At 38.4% G+C, this 20,559-nt stretch overlaps 1 protein-coding gene across 5 annotated transcripts in view; it reads left to right on the top strand.

Moving 5' to 3' along the window:
• Positions 1–20,559, top strand: part of FRMD3 (FERM domain containing 3) — a 148,892-nt gene that overhangs the window by 59,612 nt on the left and 68,721 nt on the right. For 3 of the 5 annotated variants that reach the window (XM_027446530.3, XM_072031133.1, XM_038170782.2), the window contains exons 2-3: positions 2,369–2,473; positions 17,143–17,185. In XM_027446530.3, coding sequence (XP_027302331.2) covers positions 2,369–2,473; positions 17,143–17,185 — 148 coding nt within the window. Of the gene's footprint in view, positions 1–2,368; positions 2,474–9,952; positions 9,972–17,142; positions 17,186–20,559 lie in introns of those variants that run through there. The other 2 variants (XM_038170781.2, XM_072031134.1) reach the window with 2 other exon arrangements.

Below are 20,559 nucleotides of genomic sequence, written 5' to 3'. Positions count from 1 at the left end.
TTCAACTGTACCTGAGTCACTTAAGAGCTTTTATTCTCCAGTATTATTTAGTTCATTGGATGTTTATCTTAAAAGCATGTGGAACTGTAGTTTCATACGTGTTCATGTTTTTTCTTACTGCCTATGTATTGAAATGTCACTGTGCAATTCTTGCCTTAGTATTTTGATGCTCTTGCTTGTAGCAGAGTCATATAAGTTCACAGAGACTTCTAAGATTTTAAGCTAGAAAATACTTCATTGAGATACAGACATGAAGGAGATTTTTAATTTTTCTCAGTCACAGGGAGAGCAGTAATCTTCTTTAAGTACTTTCCAGCCTTTGATAAAAGCTTTGCCTTTTAAAGAGAGTTTCCTCCATGCCGTCACTAGCATGCCCTTACCTGTAACTGCATACAGTATGAAAAGCCAGTGTTCCTGTTAACCATTCCTAACGCCAAAGAAGTAATTTTTTAAAATGTCTGGAGGCTAGAGAAAAACAATTACAAAAGGAAATAAGTTGCTACTGTGTTGCAAAGGAGGAAGGTAGCTACACATGGTGCAAAGCATGAGGTTGAATGAGTATGTACAGAAACAGACAAACTGCGTTAACACCTCTTGCCACTGGCTGTTTAAAAATAGGAAAACAAAGTGCAGAAATACCATGGTGCAGATAAGACAGAGATATCCTCTGGGCAAGGTGTAACATGTAGAAAAGTAAAGGATGCGTAGTGAAGGATAAATACATAGGAGGTAGAAGGGAGCAGAAGAATGGAGTGTTGCAAGAGGGTGGCTTATACAGTGGAGAGAAAAGCAGAGGCCCCACACTGAGGAAAAGACATCTGGTGAGAAATGAGTAGTTACTTGCGGCTGGACATGATCTCAGAAGGACAGAAGGTCCATGGGGAGAGGAGACAGACGGTGCAGCAGCCACTGGTGCATGGGAAAGGCTGTGCAGCACTCTGGTGGTGGCTTAACTGAGGGTGCTTTCTATTTAGTTTATCCATTGATGGAAGCGGAGGGACAAACAACCATATCCATGAAATAGAGTGTATTAATTATTAATTGCAAAAGTAACAAAACAGTTATCAAAATAGTGCAGTGATTTTCTTGTCTGTGTAACATTCCAGTCTTGAAGCACATTATTATATATATATATATATATTTTTTTTTTTTTTGTGAAGTAGCAGGTCTTACTGGATGGTGGTGGTCACAAGGCCATTGAGATCATTTATAGACTTATAGATCATGACCTTGGACAGGTAACAGCACTGTTTTGCCTCAGCTGCCCAGTTGATGTTCAAATGTCCAGTTTTGTAAGGGACTTTGTGAAATACATGATCTACCTGTTAGTTTCTGTCCAGCTGTGCTGTTCACACTTTAACTAAGCCTTACCCAACCTTAGCTTCTTAAAGGTTGGATAAGGCATAGTATCCAGATTCAAGGAATCATTTGGAGGAACAATTAAACATTTTTGAATCTATGGTGATTACATGTCCCATATAGTTTTGATTTTGTAGACACTAAAGAGTTAAGTACAAAGACTGGTAAAAAGAGGGACAGAAATGCAGAGACTCTGTGATGGGGGAAGCACCTCTGCCTGGTAAGAATGGACTATGAACAGCTTTGCCCCAGTGTTTATACTCTCACACATCAGTTTGCTGGTAATAATACAAAAAAAAAAAAAACAAACAACAACACACATTACTTGAATGAGAAGAAATGTTAAGATTTATGTCAGTTCTATGTACCAGGTAGTAGATTAAGGAGAGATGCAACATAGTATTAGGATTGAAGAAAAGCCGAAACAAAAAAATGAAGTCATTAACTAAATATCATGTGTATAGTAAGTATCCTCATGACTGTTGTTATTCAGTGACGAGGCAAAGATGAAAACGTCCAGTCATTCATCTATGCATTTCTTCCTTGTACTGTAGTGCTAGCTGGGAATTAAGGATCAGGTCTTCCTTGCTGTGGGCATTGTGTATTGATCCAGTAAGATACTTGCTCCTAAAAGTCCTTGAGGACTCAAAAAGCAACACACAATTTTGAAATTCTGTATGTAAATAACTGTTAGCCATTAGAGCATCAAGTGGACATATGGCTACTTATTAAAATATTACAAATGTGTTGTTATGAGTTTTTTCCGAGGCAGAAGTAGCAATGGTATTTTCTTAAGGAATCAATTTGTTAATGTGCAGGGAGTATATTGATCACTAATCTGTTGCATCTTTTAGAGGAGATGAATTCTCAGACCTCTGTTCTTATGTGAATAACATCAAATGCCATGTGATGTTTTCCTTGACACTTTAATTATATGTTATTAAAGTTTATTACAGATAGCGAGTTTAGAATATTCAGAATAATATATCAACTCTTTCTCTTTTTACAGAGGGAAACTAAAGGTCAGTTTCTCATAGATCACATCTGCAACTATTACAGCTTGCTGGAAAAAGACTATTTTGGCATTCGATATGTTGACCCTGAGAAGCAGAGGGTACGTATATGAACTCTGACTACATTTGATTTGAAGTAATGCTAACTTTTTCTTTTCAACAAACAGGATAGTTTTAATGCAAAATTATGTATCTCTGAAGGATTATACTCTGACCATAATTCATAGAGATTCCTGAAGTAGCATTCTTAGATTAATTTTTCCCTCAGTTCATTTATTTAGTTTCAGGTAAATTGAAGTATTCCGATCTGTGTAATTCTCCTGGGTACTAAAGGTAGAAAAGATTTATAGACATGACTCAGGGCAGCTCTAGGCTATGGCAGTGCACTGGAATTTGGGGATTCTCTTTTTTTTTTTTTAAAAAAAATAAAAAAATATACATATATATATATATATGTTTCCTGGGAGATGTAGGCAGGAATCCTGTTGAGCTTAATACAAAAAAGCAATCATTCTAGGTTGTTGGGAGTTCTTCAGGTTAGTTCTGCCTGTGAGCATCCTTATATCTCATCTAAAGTAAATTTTACAGGCCTCTGCTCATGGTTATGTGGACAGTAAATAGTCTTCTTTCAAGTGGAAGGTGGTCCTTCATGTTGTGTTCTGTAAGCACTTTGCTACAGCCACTCTCTTTTTATGGTTTCAGATGAATTTTACTGTGTGACAGTGGGAAGGGATTGTCTACAGAGGGAGCCAACAGTGAAACTCAGATGTGCTTCTTCACTCTGTGATTCTGCTAGTCTCAAGTTTAAGATTTAAATAGGACTTTAAATATGGAGGGCATACACTGGCATTTAATCTGTGGAAATGGTCACTGCTACGATTGAGGAAGAGAAACACATTTTTTTTTCGTATCTCTTGCTATACCCAAATTAGATGTCTCAAAAATCACTGGAATCAACACTCTCTTCTCAGACTTACAGAACTAGCATTGCTTTTCAAAGCTGAAACAGGTAATTTCCACTGTCTTCTTTTAAAATTAAAAAAAAAACAACAAAAAAAGCAGAATAATTAGCAATTGTTTTGACCAGTGTACTTGATCATTCATGATCAGTAAAATTATAGAGGTTTTAACCTGGTTGGAATTGACTGAAGTTGTAGGTGGAGTGCTGGATTAAACTATAATTAGGTAGGGCTTAATGAGTAGTTATTTCTGTTAGGCCTTTCTCTGACAGTCATTCAAACATTTCTGAGGTAAAGTTTATTTTACCTGACAGTCAAGAGGGATTATTTTAGTGAAAACATTAACTTTTTTTTTTTTTTTTTTTTTTTTTTTTTTTTTTTTTTTGTCAGACTACTACTACAAAAAAAATAATGGTGCACTGGAGAAAACCAAAAGTTACTCTGATTGATGTGCCTATTATATCATATATTATAAGTTCCCCTTTTTATTAAGGAGATGCTAGAGTACCTTATCCTTGTTGGCTGTACAATCACTCATTTACATCTTACAGTATAGTTAATTCTGTGTAATGCTAATGAAAGATTATATTTTATACTGAAGCTTAAGTTTGCTCTTGGCTACTAGTGAAATACGAACAGAAAACTCTGAACGTTCTTACCCTCAAAAACTCTTACGTACTCATTTCACTTTTTCTTCAGTGCCTGAGAATACTGTAGCTGTCTTGTGTCATAGTATGTTTTATATCAACTGGCCCTCTCTTCAGCTGAATTTTGTTAAGGAAAGTTCTCAATCCTACGTTTTCTATATACATGTTTTTAAATACTGATTTATAATTACTCCAAAGTTTTAAAGCATATTTATAACTTCTCTAATTAGGTATTAGTTCTTGATTTTAAATCCTCTTATGAATTAGGACATGAATGTCATTGAATTATGTGGGACATTTCTTAAAACAGACTTAAATTCCCTGGATGATGAGTTGAAAGCAGCATACACTTTTCTTTTAGGTTTATTATAACTCATGAAAATAAGCTGTTTTCAAATACAGTATCTTCTGTTGTCCCTTCTTTGTGCTGTTCTTTTGCATTTCTAGACATTTATACATGTAATGCTTCACAGAATCACAGAATTTCTAGGTTGGAAGAGACCTCAAGATCATCGAGTCCAACCTCTAACCTAACACTGACAGTCCCCACTAAACATATCCCTAAGCTCTACATCTAAACGTCTTTTAAAGACTTCCAGGGATGGTGACTCCGCCACCTCCCTGGGCAGCCTGTTCCAGTGCCTCACAGCCCTTTCAGTAAAGAAGTTCTTCCTAACATCTAACCTAAAACTCCCCTGGCGCAACTTTAGCCCATTCCCCCTCGTCCTGTCACCAGGCACGTGGGAGAACAGGCCAACCCCCACCTCGCTACAGCCTCCTTTAAGGTATCTGTAGAGAGCGATAAGGTCGCCCCTGAGCCTCCTCTTCTCCAGGCTGAACAAGCCCAGCTCCCTCAGCCGCTCCTCGTAGGACTTGTTCTCCAGGCCCCTCATCAGCTTCGTTGCCCTTCTCTGGACCCGCTCAAGCACCTCGATGTCCTTCTTGTAGCGAGGGGCTCAAACTGAACACAGTACTCGAGGTGCGGCCTCACCAGAGCCGAGTACAGGGGGACGATCACCTCCCTAGCCCTGCTGGTCACAGTGTTTCTGATACAAGCCAGGGTGCCGTTGGCCTTCTTGGCCACCTGAGCACACTGCTGACTCATATTCAGCCGACTATCCACCATCACTCCCAGGTCCTTCTCTGCCTGGCAGCTCTCCAACCACTCATCTCCCAGCCTGGAGCTCTGCTTGGGGTTGTTGCGCCCCAGGTGCAGGACCTGGCACTTGGCCTTGTTGAACTTCATGCAGTTGACCTCAGCCCATCGGTGCAGCCTATCCAGATCCTCCTGCAGAGCCTTCCTACCCTCGAGCAGATCGACACACGCACCTAACTTGGTGTCATCTGCGAACTTACTGAGGGTGCACTCAATGCCCTCGTCCAGATCATTGATGAAGATATTAAAGAGGACCGGCCCCAGCACCGAGCCCTGGGGGACGCCACTTCCCCTCAGAACAGATGTTTACTTGCAACCAACCCTGTCCTAAGAACTAAAATGTGACAAGTGTTATAGTAAAGAAAAATTGGTTTTATGTCATCTAGGCCTTTTTGAATCTGTGATCTTGCTGTGGTTTGCGTACCTGAGTTTTATCTCTGTATCAGATACACAAGTGCCTCTCAGTTGGATGCAGGAAAACTGTGAAACTATTATTGTGTTTTTTCTCCCATTAATATTGTTTTCCAGTCACTATTCTGACCTTTTTCTGATCTTAAAAACACATGCTAATCAACAGTCTCCTAGTACTATTACAGGCATGGTATATTATGAATAAGTATGCTGGGTCCCAAGCATTGTAGCTAGACAAAGTTGATCAGTAACTGTATCAGTAGAAAACTAGAAGAAATCACAGTTTTGAAATGATGAGGTTAAGTAATGATTCTACCCATGGTTTTATATTTTGGTAGTTGTGAATTTAGCTTGCTGAAATCAAAAACAAATCAAAACAAAAAAATACTCTTCTGTAATTACAAGGTTTGGTTGTTTAAGTATGTGGTTAAAGAGCTAAGTTGCAGGAAGTAAAAGATATAGTTCAGTAAAGATCTGTAAATGCAATTCACTGTGTGTATTGATTGAAAACAAAAGATCCATTTGTATTTTTTTTAAAAAGAGCTTCTTTCTAAAGTTAGATTTGGTGATTTGACTGAGAACAATTGCTTTGAAGGGAGATGCTAATTCATCCTAAATCCACCTCTGAACTTGTGCAGAATTTGCTGCTGTGTCTGGATGCACATAAGTCTATTGGGCCAATTAACTTAATTTCCTTCTACAACAAGGTTACCGACCTAGCTGACCAAGGGAAGCCATCTGATGTAATATTTTTGTATTTTTAGCAAAGCTTTCAATACTGTCTCTCACAGTATCTTTCTGGGAAAAATGTCCAGCATATAGCTAGACAAATAAATAATATGATGGGTGAACAGTTGGCTAATGGGTTGGGCTTAAAGGGTTATAATAAATGGGGTCACATCAGGCTGGCTGCCAGTAACTAGTGGGGTTCCCAGGGCTCCATGTTGGGACTAGTTCTCATCATTTTTTTAAATTTTATTTTTATTTTATTTTTTACAAATGGTCTGGATGTAAGAGGTGAATGCACACTAAGGTTGCAGATGATGCTGAATTGGGAGGAGCTGTTGACTCTCTTGGGGGATAAAGAGGCCTTGCGGAGAGATCTTGACAGACCCAGAGGACTGAGTGGTCACTAACTATGTGAAACTTAACAAGTGCTGGATTCTGCACCTGGGACAGGGCAACCCTGGCTATATGTACAGACATGGGGTTGAGAAGCTGGAGAGCAGCTCTGTGGAAAGGTATGGGGGGACGGTGGTTCTGGTTGCTGGCAAGTTGAATATAAGCCAACAGTGTGCCCTGGCAGCCAGGAGGGCCAATTGTACCCTGGGGTACATCAGGCACAGCATTGCCAGTCTGTCAAAAGAAGGGATTTTCCAGCTCTGCTCCGTGCTGGTGTGGCCTCAATTTGAGTGCTGCGTGCAGTTGGGGGCACCATTATAGAAAGTGGACAAAACTAGTAAGAGAGTGTCACTCGGTCTGCTCATCATAGAGAAGAGTAGACTGAGGGGAGACCTCATGGAGGCCTACAGCTTCCTCTTGAGGAGGAGTGGAGCATGAGTTGGACTCAGTCATTCTTGTGGGTCCCTTCCAACTTGGGATATTCTATGATTCATAGAGTTTAACAATGCGTGTGACAATATACATCAGTGCCCCAAAGGAAAAGAAATACAGGACAATGAATAAAATGAGCATTGCCTGATCTGTTCTTGGTAATATGCCACCAGCATGATGTAGCAATGATAAAAGCAAACACAGTCTGTTCCTTAGGATTGTATTTTCAGGAATGTATTAATGTAATTACATCCTAATGAGGCCTCAGCTATTTTGATCTAGCTTGTCTGCTTTCAAGAATGATTAATTTAAATAAAGCAGGAGGAGTATTTGAATGATCAAGAGAATGGAAAGCTTTTTTTAGACAATATTAGGAAGGGCATAACCTATTTAGTTCACCAAAACAGCGCATAAGAGGATACGGTTCTATGTGCATCAGAATATAAAGCAGAGGAAAAATAAAGTTTCAGGAAGAGAATTTGTTTCTCGTTTAAGCCAGCTGTCAGTACACCTGGAAAAACCTAATGGGAGCAATTGGTCAAAAAATTTATCTATCTTTTTGGAGGTATTTTAAGATCTCTATCACTTTATTGAAGGTGTTTATGTTAAAGATCAACAGAAACAGAAGCTAGGCACTAGATTCTGAAGTATATTTAAAAGTAGTTTTACTAAAAGCTAAAACAAGAAAACTATTTTTAGTAGAGTTATTAAGACCACTGAAGATAAGGAAAGGAACAGTGAAGTGCTGTCTGCCAAGGCTGAGGAGAACATCTATGCTGCTCCAGGGAGCAGCTGATTTAGGAGCACACCAGAAATGCTTGTATACCAACATAACACAGCATGAGGAATGACTGGTATGAACTGGAAGTGTTGGTCCTTTCTCAGAGCTATGATATCACTGATATTAATGAGACTAGGCAGAATGCATCCCATGACTGGAGTGCTGGGATGGAGACATACCAGGAGCCTTTAGGAGGGATAGGCAGGGCAGGCAAGGTGGAGGTGCACTGTGTGTACAGGAGAGGCTGGATTGTACAGCCTTTGAAGATAGGTGTGATGCAGTAGAGAGCTGCTGGGTGAGGATTAAGGGGATGAATAGCAAAGCTGATGTCATGGTGGGTGTCTACTATTGATTGCCCACTCAGGTGAGTTATTCTATGAGCTATTAGGAGGAATCTCTGGATCAGTAGCCCTTGTCCTTATGGGGGATTTCAATTTCCTAGACAAAGACAGGGAATATTGTAATGCTGTGATAAGCAGGTCTAGGACATTTCTAAAGAATGTTGAAGATAACTTCCTGTCACAAGTACTACTTGTAGAGCTTGGCCAGAAGAAAACAAACAAACAAAAAAACACAAATGATCTCTGGAAACAAGATCAGACTTCACAGGGAGATAACTGTGGTGGTTCTATCCTGCTGGGAAGCTGAACTCCATCACAACCACTCCCTCACGCCACCTCCTCAAAGGAAAAGGGTTAGAAAATACAATGAGAAGGGCTCACAGGTCAAAAAAAGGATACGGAGATCACTCACTGATTATCGTCATAGGCATAACAGGCTCATCATAGTGAGATTAAAGTAATTTACAGCCTATTACTAACAGACTAGAGCATTAAAAAAATAAAAGCAAACTAAAAAACACCTTCCTCCCATCCATCATCTTCAACCTCCTATCCCTGAGCAGTGCAGGGGAACGGGGAATGGGGGTTGCAGTCAGTCCCTAATGCATTGTCTCCAATGCTCCTTCACAGTCACTCTGCCCCTGCTCCACGTGGGGTCCCTCCCACGGGAGGTATAGTTCTTCCCCCTTCCTTCCCTCCCCATTTAATAATGACTCTTTCTTTCTGTATAAATTAATGTGTGTGAATATTTTAGGCATATTTGATCTATGTAAAAAGTTTCTGTAGGTTTTCCACTTTCTGTTCCAAACAAAAAAGAAATCCTGGAAGACATTCTTGGCTGAATGCAGCATGGTAGCTTTTTGTAGGTCTTTGGATATATGAAAAAGGAATGATAACAGTGACAGCAAATTGAACTAGTAGTTAAAAGACTGTGGGTTCTACTCCACCTCTGCTGTTCTTTCTTTTAGTGTCACACTTGGATATCCCATTGGGGAAACTGCACCTTAGAGTATCTTTGGAAAAGCCAGGTTTGTAGTAAGAGTTTGTGGTAAATTGCAATACACCATTTCATGTCTAATCACACTATAGTAGGAATTAATGAGTTCTTAGTGTTCATAAGTTAACTGTTGAATTTTTATTCTATATTCCTGGGGAAACTAGGTATATGGCATCACTTTGCTTTTCTCCCTGAATCTCTATCTTAGTAACTCTTGAAGCCAGTTTCAATCAAGTCTGGCTGAGGATATAAGTCTCAAGCATTAAGTTCCCATAAGATTTCACAAAGATGAGCTGCCATACCTGTGAGTAAAACCCTGTTCTTCTTACTAAGTGAAATGCTGCAGTACAAACGGGTCCCACAGGGAATCTAAAGAGTGAAGAGAGATACTGTGAGAACCCATGGATCTTCATTTGGAGCTTGTACATTTTTTAGACATAAGTGGAGACATACCTGGAAGAGGTGTTACTAACTCTGCTGCTCAAGGAATTGTGTATTGATACTTTTTCCTTGTATTACCTATTATATTGAGGTCAGTTATCACACTCTCACCCTTGATATACGGCATAGCCAATTCTGTGCCAGAGGCCCCAGGTTGGCACAGCACCTGTTTTGCATCATTTGGGCTTGTGGGAGATGGGGCTAAGGTGAAATAATACATCTACTCTTTAGCAGCTCTGGCTAGAGGGAGGATTCTTGTTGAGGGAGGCCACTGGTTTTCAGAAGAGTGGAGGACTGGACCAAAGGAATATGGTAGTGTGATGGAATCTGTTCTTTAAATCTCTTTAGGAGAGCATCTGGGCAGATTTAAAGTTGGAAATGTGCAAAATTAAACTGGTGTTGTTTTTTTGTTTGTTTGTTTTTATAGTTTTTGGTGGTGGTAGTTAGGTAAAAACACCTTGGAGCTATCTAAGAGGTAGATTGGAAGAGTTAGGTGTTATGAAAAGACTTTGTAGGACCCTATAGCATCTGTGAAATCTCACTGTTTGCTGTAGGAGTGTTTGAGACTGTAGTCATCCTGAAGCAGTAAGGTGCTTTCTCATTTGAACAGGCTGCTGGGTTGAGTGGGAACAGTGTAGTGTGTAGTAGTTCTAGCTCTGCAAGTGTATGCCTGACAGTATGAAAACAGAGCCTTTAACTCAGCAAAATTGTTGTGTCAATACACTCCCACTAACAGAGGAGATCTGGAGTAGTGGCTGTGAATACAGTGGGATTTTCTGACTTCCCCAGAGCCTGGAGCCTGTCTCTGTGTATTGTTAAAAAGAAGACATTGTGCACTACCGTCTTGCTGGTACTCCTGTCTGTTGTCCCCTAGAAAACTGTCACAAATCCAATCTTCTTTATGCTTTCAAGCTTAGAAGTACTAAAAATTGATAGGCACGTCTTTACACAGGCAGTTTTCTGACAGATTACATGATTATTTCACTAGCAAGGCTGCTGGAGAATCCCTTTTGTATTCGAGGGTACATCACATGTAATGGACCTGGGCAGACCATTTGTTTAGTCTTACAGCCCAAGCTGTTCAGCATTGTCTCAGTATTTACTAATTAAGGAAACTGGAGACTTCTGTCCTTGAATAATAGATTTTTTTATCATGAAGTAGCAGTTCTGTTTTTAATGGGGCATGTATATGACATGTACAGCAATGCCTCATCAGAGAGACTTTTTGAAAAAGTCAGCAAGTCTTGGGCACAGCTGATCTCTGCTTTAACAGCAGCAGCTATTTAATACATGTTTTTCAAGTTGTGTACTTAGTTCCATGTGAGGGTGGTGAAAGTTGGCAGAAGGAGAAAACAGTCAATTTTCAACCTTAGTTTAACAAAGCTTACATCTTTGCATAATGACTTTTAAGACTCCATACACCTATAGAAAGAGAACTGAGATTTCCAGTTTCTTTGAAGGGGTAGAACAGAAGTATTACAAACTGAATGCTAGACTACCACAGCCATAGTTTAAATAAAATTTTAATGCTTTTCTGTGTATACGAATATCTCTGTACAGAGTTGTCACAAAAAAAATATGTGCTTTTGCATAAGGTCACGATGTGGTATTGCTCAGTGTGTACAGTAAAGTCATGCTGTTTCAAAAAATATAGTAGAAGTAGAAAAGGATCAGAGAAGGCCATGAGAATGACATAAAGGCTTTCATGCAAAGAGAGCTGGATTAGACTAGGATAATTTGGCCAGGAAAAGGGTAACAGATTGAGTAGAAAATGCAATATATAATGGCTTGGAGAGGATGATGAAGGAAATCTTGCTAGGTAATTCTTAGAACTAAGGGCACTTAAAGTCATGAATAATTGATGTACCAAAACACTTTTTAAAAATTACTGTATCTAGCCATAGAATTTATTGTTGTTGATGCCAAAAATAGCAAAAAATATGTTGAAAAATAAATGTTCAGATAAATTGGTGAAAGTCTACAAAGACTAACAAACAACTGGAGGCTAATGTAAAGGATTCTGCTGGACAACAAGCCCAGTGAATAATACAGCAACTACTCTTGTTCTTTTTCTAAGTGTTTCCTTCAGGCCATTTTCAGGGATAGAGTGCTGAGTTAAATGGGCACTTGCTTTTAGCAGTAGAGGTGTATTTGTGAACAGTAAACAAAATTTTCTGCACAAATAGAAAAAACAATGTGAATATACACACTTAATCTAGCACTAATGCTGCTAACTGAAATGTCTTTGATTAGTAACCTTGTAAACTGAAAAATTGTGCAGCCTGATTTGATAAAAATAAAGATCATTCTTCCATCAGTTGTGAAGCTGTTGGCTGCCAGAGTGTGGCAGCTCCATGCATACATCAATATGTGCAGATTTTAGGACCAGATGCTCAGCTGATATAGAGGTTATGAATCAGTTGAGCTACTCTAACTTAGAGCATTGGACATTCTCTGAAAACGCCAGTGTGTTTGGAATGACAGAATAAGAATTTGGAAATTTGTTTAATAAATTTCAGCCTGGAGTTGTAGAAATATTGCTTCTGTTCCCGTGTGTGGTACTGTTTCTGGACCAGATTCATTTTTGTGTTGGTGATGTTTGCTGTTTCTTTTTGCTTAGTGCACTGCCAGCTAGGGTTGTTTTATGAGAACAGTAGAGAGGAACAGCTCCTTTACTGCAACAGAACAGTATCAATATTCTTGTTTTAGATATTCCTGAAGGCGTGAATAAATGGTGTCAGCCCCAGGGCATGAAGAAAGAGACATGCAGGTGCCATGGGTCATTTGTCTGCTATAGAGCAGGCACCCAATTAATTTCCCTTGTCTGAGCTGCCATTAGCTCTGGATACTGTTACTATTGTTCTGAGTCTAAATTTTGGCAGGCAGTGACCTGGTGCAAGTCACTGCCTTGAGGCTAAAGCAAATTGATTTTGATTTTGTTTTTGCTTTTTATTAAAGGGGAAGGGTAGGTATTCATTTTAAAGATTAATACAGGGATGAGGTTTAAATAGAAATTATTTTTTTATTTTTTTTTTATTTTAGCAGTGTTTTTATGCATCTATCCATTTTCCTGCTTTCTTCTGTTTCTTAAAATCTTCAATCAAAGCCTTCCATGGCCAGATTATTATTGTGATATCTGCTGGCTTTTCTCACTCTTTCACTGTATGCACATGTGACTGGGTACCTGACTGGGTATTGCTTGCTGAAGATGATTTAAATATTAAGTGTTGGTGTTTCACCACTTCTGGTTGTCCCTTCATTAACATTCCTCCTGCAAGCACAGAGACTAGATCAAAAACCTCATGTTGAGTCACTGAGTTCATTGCCCTTACGGTTGGTCAAGTCCCAAGTGGCTGGCTTGGGAATTGTTTAGGAGCTTAGCTTTGTTTTAGGCCAGGCTTACACAAGAGCCTGTAGGAGGAGGAGATGGAGCACACTTTTTTGTGTTGTAGAGTGTCTGTCACAACGTGGAGGAAGAGCAATATGGGGATTATAATGATACCTGACCCCTTACAAGGACTGTGAGAATAGGTACAGAATATTGCGTGCTCTTTTCTTCCCCCTTTTTATTTGAAAAGCCTTGTCCCTGTGCTGTACTGAGACCAAACTCAGTCTTGCCTGAGCTTTGCAGTGGATGACTGCATTTGAGGCAGGTTGCTGGCTGCAGTATCTTTTCCAGTAGCACATCAGTGTTTGCAGAGTTAAATTGACTTACTAGAATGGAGCATTTACCCTTGTGTGGTGTCCTTGCTTATCCTGAGCTTTTGCAGTGGAAGCTGGTAGCACATCAGCTACTCAGCATTCCTGGGTAAGCAGGCACACACCTGGCCACGCTAATGATTACTCAGTGCCACTTAAATGCTGATCAGAAGTGAGGGCTGTATTTACAAAGTAAAAATTGCTCTAGTCTGAAGCACAGCTTGCAGTTGCAATGAACCCTTAGTGAGAGAGCCTGTAGTTACTGAAGGACAGAAGACAATTTTAAGCATATTTTAGGATCTCAAGACCAAAGGTGATTATCTGTAGTATTTTGCTTACTCACCATTGGCACTTGAAGCATGAAGAGTCAGTAGCTATCCTTGTGACTGATCTTCAAGACCTCTAAGTGACTTGCTCTCTGTCTTCTGCTTATGCAAGGATGTCTGGCTGACCATCCAGATACCCATCTCCCACCCAAACTTCTTTCAGCACGAGACTAGAAGTTGTCAGTGTTGAGCATGAATTTCCACACAAGGGCCTTAGTAACAGATGTTAGTTGGATTAGGACCAAAGTATTTTCTTCTGTGCTAGATGATGACCAGGTTGATAGTGTTTCCTCTCAGAAACAGGAAGCTCAGCCCCTGAAGGAATGATTTGTGATCATTATTAAGGATTATCCTGTATAAAGCCAAGCTAGTGTGAGGGCATATGCCATTGTCCAATTAAAGCAGCCTGTATGGACCATGGGGAAATTCATCAGGCAAAAATGAAGCTCTGTAAGATTTTTTTCTTTGTTCCTAGTTTGTGCATTTCATTAGATGGAGAGGAATTAAATTCTTGTCTAGGGTTCCAGGCTTAAGTCTGGTTTATGTCGTGTGTCTGTTTTATTTGTCCTGTTAGGTGTTAGCCTTACAAGAGAGTTCGAAACACTTGTGGTCTGTTCCGACAAGACGATGTGGCATACTGTAGTAATGAAACTTTTTTATAATTGAAGATCTAAAATACTTTAAAAAATTTGCCTAACAAGCTAATTCAAAATGAACCATTATATTTTCCTTTCAATTGTTTTTTTTTTTTTTTTTTCTTTTTCAGTAAAAATGTGAAAAACAAACCCCACACATTTGAAACATAAAGACATTTTGCAATGACAAATGCTTTTCAATTGAAAATTGCTGCAGAAAACCCTGTATGAATTCATAGGAACCTTAATCTGGTCCTAGCTATAACAGCTAATTAATCTTGGAATAAATATAGCATGAATATAGTAGTGAGGAGGCACAGTTATTAATTATTAATAGTTAACACTGTATGGCTGGAAGATAAGTACTCAGGGGAAAATCTTTCCTAAAAATCAAATTGAAATATGCAAACAATATAGGGGTGGCTATTTTCAGAAGTACTAGCAGTGACTAGGTGTTTGTCTTCCCCTGACACTCAGACAGCACTTGGCATCTAATTGCTGTGCCTTTGAAAATCATCACAAATTATAAAGTAACTGCTTAGTTTTCTGGGAGATTCAGTTGAATCGCCTATATGTTTGCACCAACAGAAGGTCACCACGGAAATCTGAGCTCCTAAAAACTGCCTGTCAGTTCTCTGACCTCCAAGTGAAAGTCTAGACTGCTTAATTGCTGTTTCTTTTCTATCTGTTTTTAACCCATGAAAATCAGGTCTTGGTGAAACATCTGTTTGCTTCTGGATACATGAGATAAATCCGTGTTCCAGGGAGTTTGGTGCATGAGGCATTTGATCGATGTTTGCACAGCCTATTTTATGTGGTGCTCAGGGATATTTTTAGGTCCCTGCTCCATTCACTTTTTGCCTTCCTTAATTAAATAAAGATAATTGGATTAATTGTTCTGTCCAGTTTGCCCTTTTTCACTATTCATATGATGAATTGTGAGGGTTTCATATTTGCAATTTTTTTTTCCTTTGCTTTTTGTTAGAATAGGTAATTGAGTTTTTCAAATATCCATAAAAGCTGTGCTGGTATTTCAGCTTGGCCTTTCAAAGGGAAATATCAAGCAAATTTTGTCCTGCTCGGGCTAGATGAAAATAATGAAATACCTCTTAACTTTCGGCTCCCTGGGAACAGCACAGGACTGCACTTTGTACAAGTTCCTCTCTTCTGTCTGAGTCTTCAGCTAGAACTGTCTGTATCCTGGTGGAGGTGAGGCAGGCGTGTGAATAGATTAAGGAAAGTAAATTTGCATATCCATGTGACTTGACTGGTATGCTGTCTGTTAATTAATTCTGGATTATATATCTATAAAGTACTTCAGACTGCAGCAGATTTCTTGAATTACTTTACCACTTTCTGAACAAACCTCACTGCCAATCCGTTCACCATTGCTTCAGAGAAAGATGAAGAAATAATGCATCTCTGTGGTCTAGAAAAGATTAAAACAAGCTAGACAATTCTGGTAAGCTGGTGACAGGATTGTTTTCTTAGCGTTTCTTTCTTCTTCCCTGCCTCCCAAAAAGAGATGTACTGGGTAGAGGGAAGAGGAAGAATTTTTTGTTGTTGTTAACTGGTTAGGGCTCAGGGTTCTTTTTCTCTTTTGTTTGGTGGCTTTATTTATTTATTTTTTGTGTACCAGTGTTCTATATCAGTCTCAAAGTGGCAAGCAAGTTTCAAACAGAAATACATAAAAGAGCTTATATCCAATATTGCTGTTAACTATATGTGACAATTTCTGAAAGTCCACAGAAGTTTGGAAATCTTCTTTCCAAGGTATTTTAATATTACACGTTTTTACAAATGCTGTTGTCTTTTTGCAGTATATTATAGGTTTTTGAGATAGAATGAAAAGGGTTAAAAATGCAACCCCCTTGGTTCAAGGCCTGACAGTGTTGATTATGCTTATTAAAACTGAATAGTATGCTTTTTGACCAGCTGCTTCTGCAGCACAAATATCATTTTAGTGTGGAGATTTTTTGCTTACGGGAAAAATCCTTGTACAAATGCTCTTGGCAGTGGTCAGAAGTGGTGCTTCAATATCAGCATGTTCTTTTGTCAATCAAAACATCCTCCTAATGGTTCAGCTAGTGTTAGCAGGAGATGTGTTAAGGCTCTTAACAGAAATGTGAGCATAGCTTTTTGTCATGGAAGCATCTGAGTTTATTTTTCTAGTAGAATAAAAAGTGAAATTTTATTTATTTATTTATTTTCCCATTGCATTTCCATTTGAAGTCCTTCTTTGCAAACTTAAAAACCAACTGGTGGACATCCATATCTCCTCATTGTGCATTGACTATCCATAAAGTAAACATTTCATGGAAAAATATGATATTTTCCCTTTCAGATTGTTAATTTTTCCTAGGAAACACAACATTGTTCTTTTCTGAGGGTACTGACTGAGAGTACAGTATTGATAGATACTTTAGTTATAGGGACTGTAAAAGACAGCAGTAACAAACAGATGTTTACTTTTCTGAGTAGTTTGTCTTACTTGTTCATTATGATCATTCTTCTAGAAAAAATGGTTGAAAGTGTAAGACTAAAATGTCCACTGCAAATAGATCAGTAGAGCATGACTGCTTTAAATTTGTATGTGAAATATTTGTCTTATATTTTTCTCAACTACACTTTACAAATGTGATAAGATCAAGTATGTTTGCACACTACAGTTGTAAATTATAACTGCATGGAGGTGGTTTTTCTAGTTTGTGTGCCTGGTGAAGCAAAAATCATACTTCCTATCTTTGGTACCACATACATCTTCAAGGATGTTGTTGCCTCTGTGATTTGTATTAACCTCTGAACTTTGCTTTGCCTTTCCAGCACTGGCTTGAGCCCAACAAGTCCATCTTCAAGCAAATGAAATGTAAGTGTTGAGAGCTCGTGTTTTAATCTACTTTTGAAATGCCCAAAGGTTTTTCTGTGCTCCCATGCAGTAATTTAGAATGTACTTTATTTATTTCCTGGTGGAAAGAGGCCTTTCATGTCCTGTCTACTAGAAAATCCATGCTACCCTCATTTCACTTTTTTTCCCCCACAACTCTGCACATCAAGAGCTTTCCTTTACTGTGCAAGACTGGAGACAGCTGACTTTTGTGGAGCAGCAGATTTGGTGAGGAGAAGACCTGTATGTTCCGTCTCTATTTAAGTCAGCTATAGTCAGCCACTGGAAGATGGAGTGTGACAATCTGCAGTGTTGTTTGTGTTTGCTTGTTTGTTGATGCTGTTGGTGGTGATTGGTTGCTTGCTTTCCACAACCCCTTGCTTTCTGCCAATGCAGAACGTTAGTTTAAAGTCATTGCTGCAGCCAAGTAAACTCAGGTGCTAGGTACTGGCAGTTTAGGTGGTGAGTTCCTGCCATAGACAAGTGGAAAATTATAACTATTATTTCAAAACAACTCCTTAAATAGAAATGTATCATTTGACTTGTCTTTTTGACATGCTCTGATCTGTCTCATCTTTTTCATTAAATGGTCCAACTGTGAGAACTTCTTCATTAAACACATGTACTTTGATACTCAGAAGTTTACATCCAACAGTAGAAGAGTGTGTTTATTTTGCTGTTCCTGAAGACTTGACTTAGGTCACTGGGAGTTGTTTAATAGAAGTTGTCTGTCTACTTAATTTATGAAATGAAGGAGAATTTTACTCACATTTGTTTGCAATTCCCCTGTACCCCTTTGTTTGCAATTCCTTTGTGTTTTAAGCATGAATACAAGGCATCTTTTGTATGGGAGACTGTTTATTTTAAAATCAGATGAGGTTAAAGAGATTGTCAGATATGTAAAAACAAGCAAACAAAAAACCCCCTGCCTGTTGGCTGGATGACGTGGAATACTTCAAAAAAATTCTTCCACTAATGCTATAATAACACATACTGCAAGATGGGTATATGTGTACATATAAGTGTGCACACACGTGCCTAGCATATTCAGTGTGAACTGTTAGTGTCTAGTGTTTAGGTAGCTGAAGTGTTATGCAGTTCGCATAGCAACAAATTCAGGAACTCTGCCAGTAGGTGCACTGAGTGTGTTTTTATTTATTGAAAACAACTCTATCTGCATATAGATGTTGCCTAGATGTGACCGATGGTAGTCAATAAATTCCATAGATGCTGTGATGTGATGTGCTTATCAAAGGGCTTGTGTGGCTTTTGTTGAAGACTCCTAATCAAAACTCTGAAAGTGTGTAGAAAGAAGCAAAATAAAATGCAGCTAATATGAGGTTATCAACAACAACAGAAAATTAGAATTAGAGGCCAACAAAGGTGTTTTGTTATCATCCTTAGATTTAGCACACAAACAGAATTAAATGTGTTATTGGCTTTTCATGAGCAACTTCAGTTTAATGCTGCATAACTTTATTTTTTGTCACAGATGAAGGACTTCAGTTGCTACCATAACAGGTGCTTTAAGGAGACAAAACAAGAACATATATTTTATATAAAAGTGTAGCATCCACATAGATTATGGCTAAATGTATCTTTCTCTGCCACAGGTTTCAAAGATGCTTTTGTAAGCGTTTTGTATCAGGAACCTCTCAATTTATTTTTCTAAAAAATATATTATGTAGCAGAATATGAAACAGTTTCTAAAGGCACACGAGGTTAATTCATATTTTTTCTAAAAATATTCAATTCACTATGAAAATATTTAGATTCAGATGATAGTTCATAAATTACCAATATTAATTTAAAATGCATCACTGTCTCAGGTGACCTAAGTGAGAACTGAAATTAGCAGCAGGTGGAAAGCAAAAACTGAAGCAGTGAAGTGACTGGTTAACAGAACATACATTATGTATATCTGACTTCTGGGAGAAGTAGTGGCAGGAAGCTGTTCTCAGTGAGCCTATTAGGTGGAGGCTTCCTTTTCTTTCTTTGCCATTAAGGAATTCAGATGACAATGAAATGATCTGTTTTGTAAGAACAGATATTCATTTCCTCTGATGCAAGAGTAGTTTGTATTTAATAATAATGATGTAGAATATTCTAAATTCAATAGTATGCTTTGATTTACATATGATTACAAGGCACTTGGATACCTGCAGCAAAAACATCTGCATGCCTCATCTCAGCTACCATTTGTGGGGAACTTATTTTCCCCTACTCACTAACAAGTTTTGCTGTGTAATTACTCATACAGCCTTGCGTTTTCTGTCTTCACTGAAATTATTTTGTCCTAATATGATGTGTAAATCCTAGATAAGTGCCTCAGCCACTTTTGCTACTAATTTTGCTGGGGGGTGGGGGTGGAATTTTAGTCTCTGAGAAGTGTCCGGAATGACTACCCATCTTGTTTGTAATGTCTGAAGTCAGTTGATGGCTGGCTATTAGGAACAGTGAGCACTGTGCTTCTAGAAATGCATTTAAAAGTTCCCTATAAGGCTACCTAAGGTACTAGCATCTTTGTAGATAAAGGTCTTTTTAAACCTGTGTTTATGTTCTTTGTATTCTTTTTTTTTTTTTTTTTTTTTTTTTTGTACTGTTATTCTCCCCCTGATGTTGGCAATAAAGCACCTCTCCATTTGGCTATCTTCTAAAGCTTTTGTATTTTTTTAATATCTGGAAACGTCTCAGTGTAAGTCCTACTGGTCACTTCAGCAGTAATGTTTAAAAGGACATTTTTTTCATCCTCTCTCTCTAATCCTTCCCCCATCCTCCCCCCTATTCATTTTTAAGGTTAATTTGTATAATAAGAATGTAACTCTTCTGGAACATGGATCGTGGAAAATATCCAAGTATATGGGTTTTGTTTTTGATGACAGTGGAACAGGATCAGTTTTGTTTCTCTGAATTCAAAATGTACATTTTTCTTACTGTCTTACATCTCAGATAATCTGAGAAAGGAGTGCAAGAAGGATATTTGCCTGTGTCAGGCCACTGGAATTTGCTAAGAAATATAAATTTCCTTCATCTCTAATGCTGTTGTCAAATTGGTGAATAGCTGGAATGAACTAAGGAAAATGAGTATGAAGGTGTAGAGATGGACTGTGCAAAACTCTCAAACCAATTCTTAAACTCATAAGTAATTTTTCATGCCTCAGTACAAATCTAACAAAGAATTTAACCAAATATGTTGTTTGTAAATCCATGCATAGTGAAGACAGGAAATTTCATGTGATTATTTTGGCACTAACCTGAGTGCCCTATATTCTTTATCTTTGACCCCATGCATATTTAATAACACAATTTGAAACATTTTCATAACTTGTTGATGAAAATCTACCTTGCCCTGTGTT

The sequence above is a fragment of the Anas platyrhynchos genome, chromosome Z (genome assembly GCF_047663525.1).
Source record: "Anas platyrhynchos isolate ZD024472 breed Pekin duck chromosome Z, IASCAAS_PekinDuck_T2T, whole genome shotgun sequence".
NCBI classification, from domain to species: domain Eukaryota; kingdom Metazoa; phylum Chordata; class Aves; order Anseriformes; family Anatidae; genus Anas; species Anas platyrhynchos.
Note: the sequence above shows the minus strand (reverse complement) of the source record. Positions and strands in the feature narration are given on the sequence as shown.